The sequence below is a fragment of the Nanorana parkeri genome, unplaced genomic scaffold (genome assembly GCF_000935625.1).
Source record: "Nanorana parkeri isolate BGI_ZX_2015 unplaced genomic scaffold, ASM93562v1 scaffold1607, whole genome shotgun sequence".
Classification (NCBI taxonomy): Eukaryota; Metazoa; Chordata; class Amphibia; order Anura; family Dicroglossidae; genus Nanorana; species Nanorana parkeri.
In genome coordinates this window covers 22,868-24,124 of record NW_017307875.1, presented here as the reverse complement: position 1 = coordinate 24,124, position 1,257 = coordinate 22,868, and the positions used below count along the sequence as shown (strand labels likewise).

Sequence of the window (1,257 nt, the reverse complement as noted above, 5' to 3'; positions counted from 1 at the left end):
CAGACCCCTAGGTTTTCTAACCTTAATAGTTAATTCATACTTGGCTAGGACTAGATCTGTGCTATAGGAAATAGCGTGACAACTCCGGCTGAATTGCATAAAGTTTTGTTTTTATTTAAGATTATAAATTTAAACAAATAAATCTGAACAGTTTACCCGGTGATATACAGTTCAATATACACAAAATACAGGAGTCGTTAGCACAAAAATAAAAACGTTTGGCAACGTATTTTAATACACATAGTGCTTGTAAGTGTGAATGTTGGCATGGCAGGCTTGATCCTAAACCACCTTTTTACAACAAAAGGATTAAATGCCAAAACAAATATATATAAAAATATATATAAAACAAAACAAAAAACTTAAAAAACAAAACAAAAACATGGACAGATCACAAGACCATACAATGCTGGTTTCATGAAAGTTTAAAAATTTAAAAAGGACAGTGAAGAAAACAAAACCAAAAGTTAAGCCATAAAAGTATGTTTGGGCTGAGCTAGTCTATTGAGTCCACAGGGGTTGGAGAACCCTGAATGATGTGACATTAATGATACTGACAGCCCCAAGACCCCAAACAAACCCCCTCCCTTTCAATATAGCCAAGCTGCATTGTACACTGCACACTACTGAAGTCACAACACAGTAAGGCGGTGGAGGGGGAAACAAAAAGGAATAAAGTTAAAATGTTGCTATTTCTGCCTTCATCTTTAAAGTCACACAAACTGACAAGGACAAAAGGCTGCAGACAAGAGAGGGAAAGAGATCATTAGGAATATGAACAAGTTTAGCGATTTCCCCCGAAAATCTTGTGAGTGGTTTCTGGATGTGACCAACTGAGCCAGTCACAAGAGAGATCCTGTAAAATAGTGCCTGGCAATAGTGGGGTTAAGTTCCCCCCCTTGCAGGCAGACCCCCCCTTTAAGCGCACTCCAAACTCGATGTGGAGTTGAGGGGTCTGAAGTTCCCAATATAGCCCACCCTGCCAGCTTCATGATGATCCCCCCCAGAAATGACTCTTTCCAACCCCTCCATCTGCAGCTTCTGCCTTGGGTGACACCAAACCGACCACTTAAACAGAAAGGAACAAAAAAAAAAAAAATAGAACCAAAACAATTCATTTAAATAGGTGCTCTCTTTGCAAAAATAAAGTCCAAGATATTTTAATGTAGTCTCTATAAAACATTTCTATGTACAAGTCCTGAATTCAGTCAGTGCCCTTCAAGGAGACACCCCTTTAAACCCCCAATATAGCACCCC

The 1,257-nt window shown here is 39.0% G+C and overlaps 1 protein-coding gene across 1 annotated transcript in view; it reads right to left on the bottom strand.

Annotated features, from left to right (window-relative positions):
* Window positions 1-918: 918 nt before the first annotated feature.
* Window positions 919-1,257, bottom strand: part of IER5L (immediate early response 5 like) — a 1,303-nt gene continuing 964 nt past the window's right edge. The window contains exon 3 of the mRNA XM_018570838.1: window positions 919-1,045. Within this exon, the coding sequence (XP_018426340.1) occupies window positions 919-1,045 (127 nt within the window). The remainder of the gene's footprint in view (window positions 1,046-1,257) is intronic.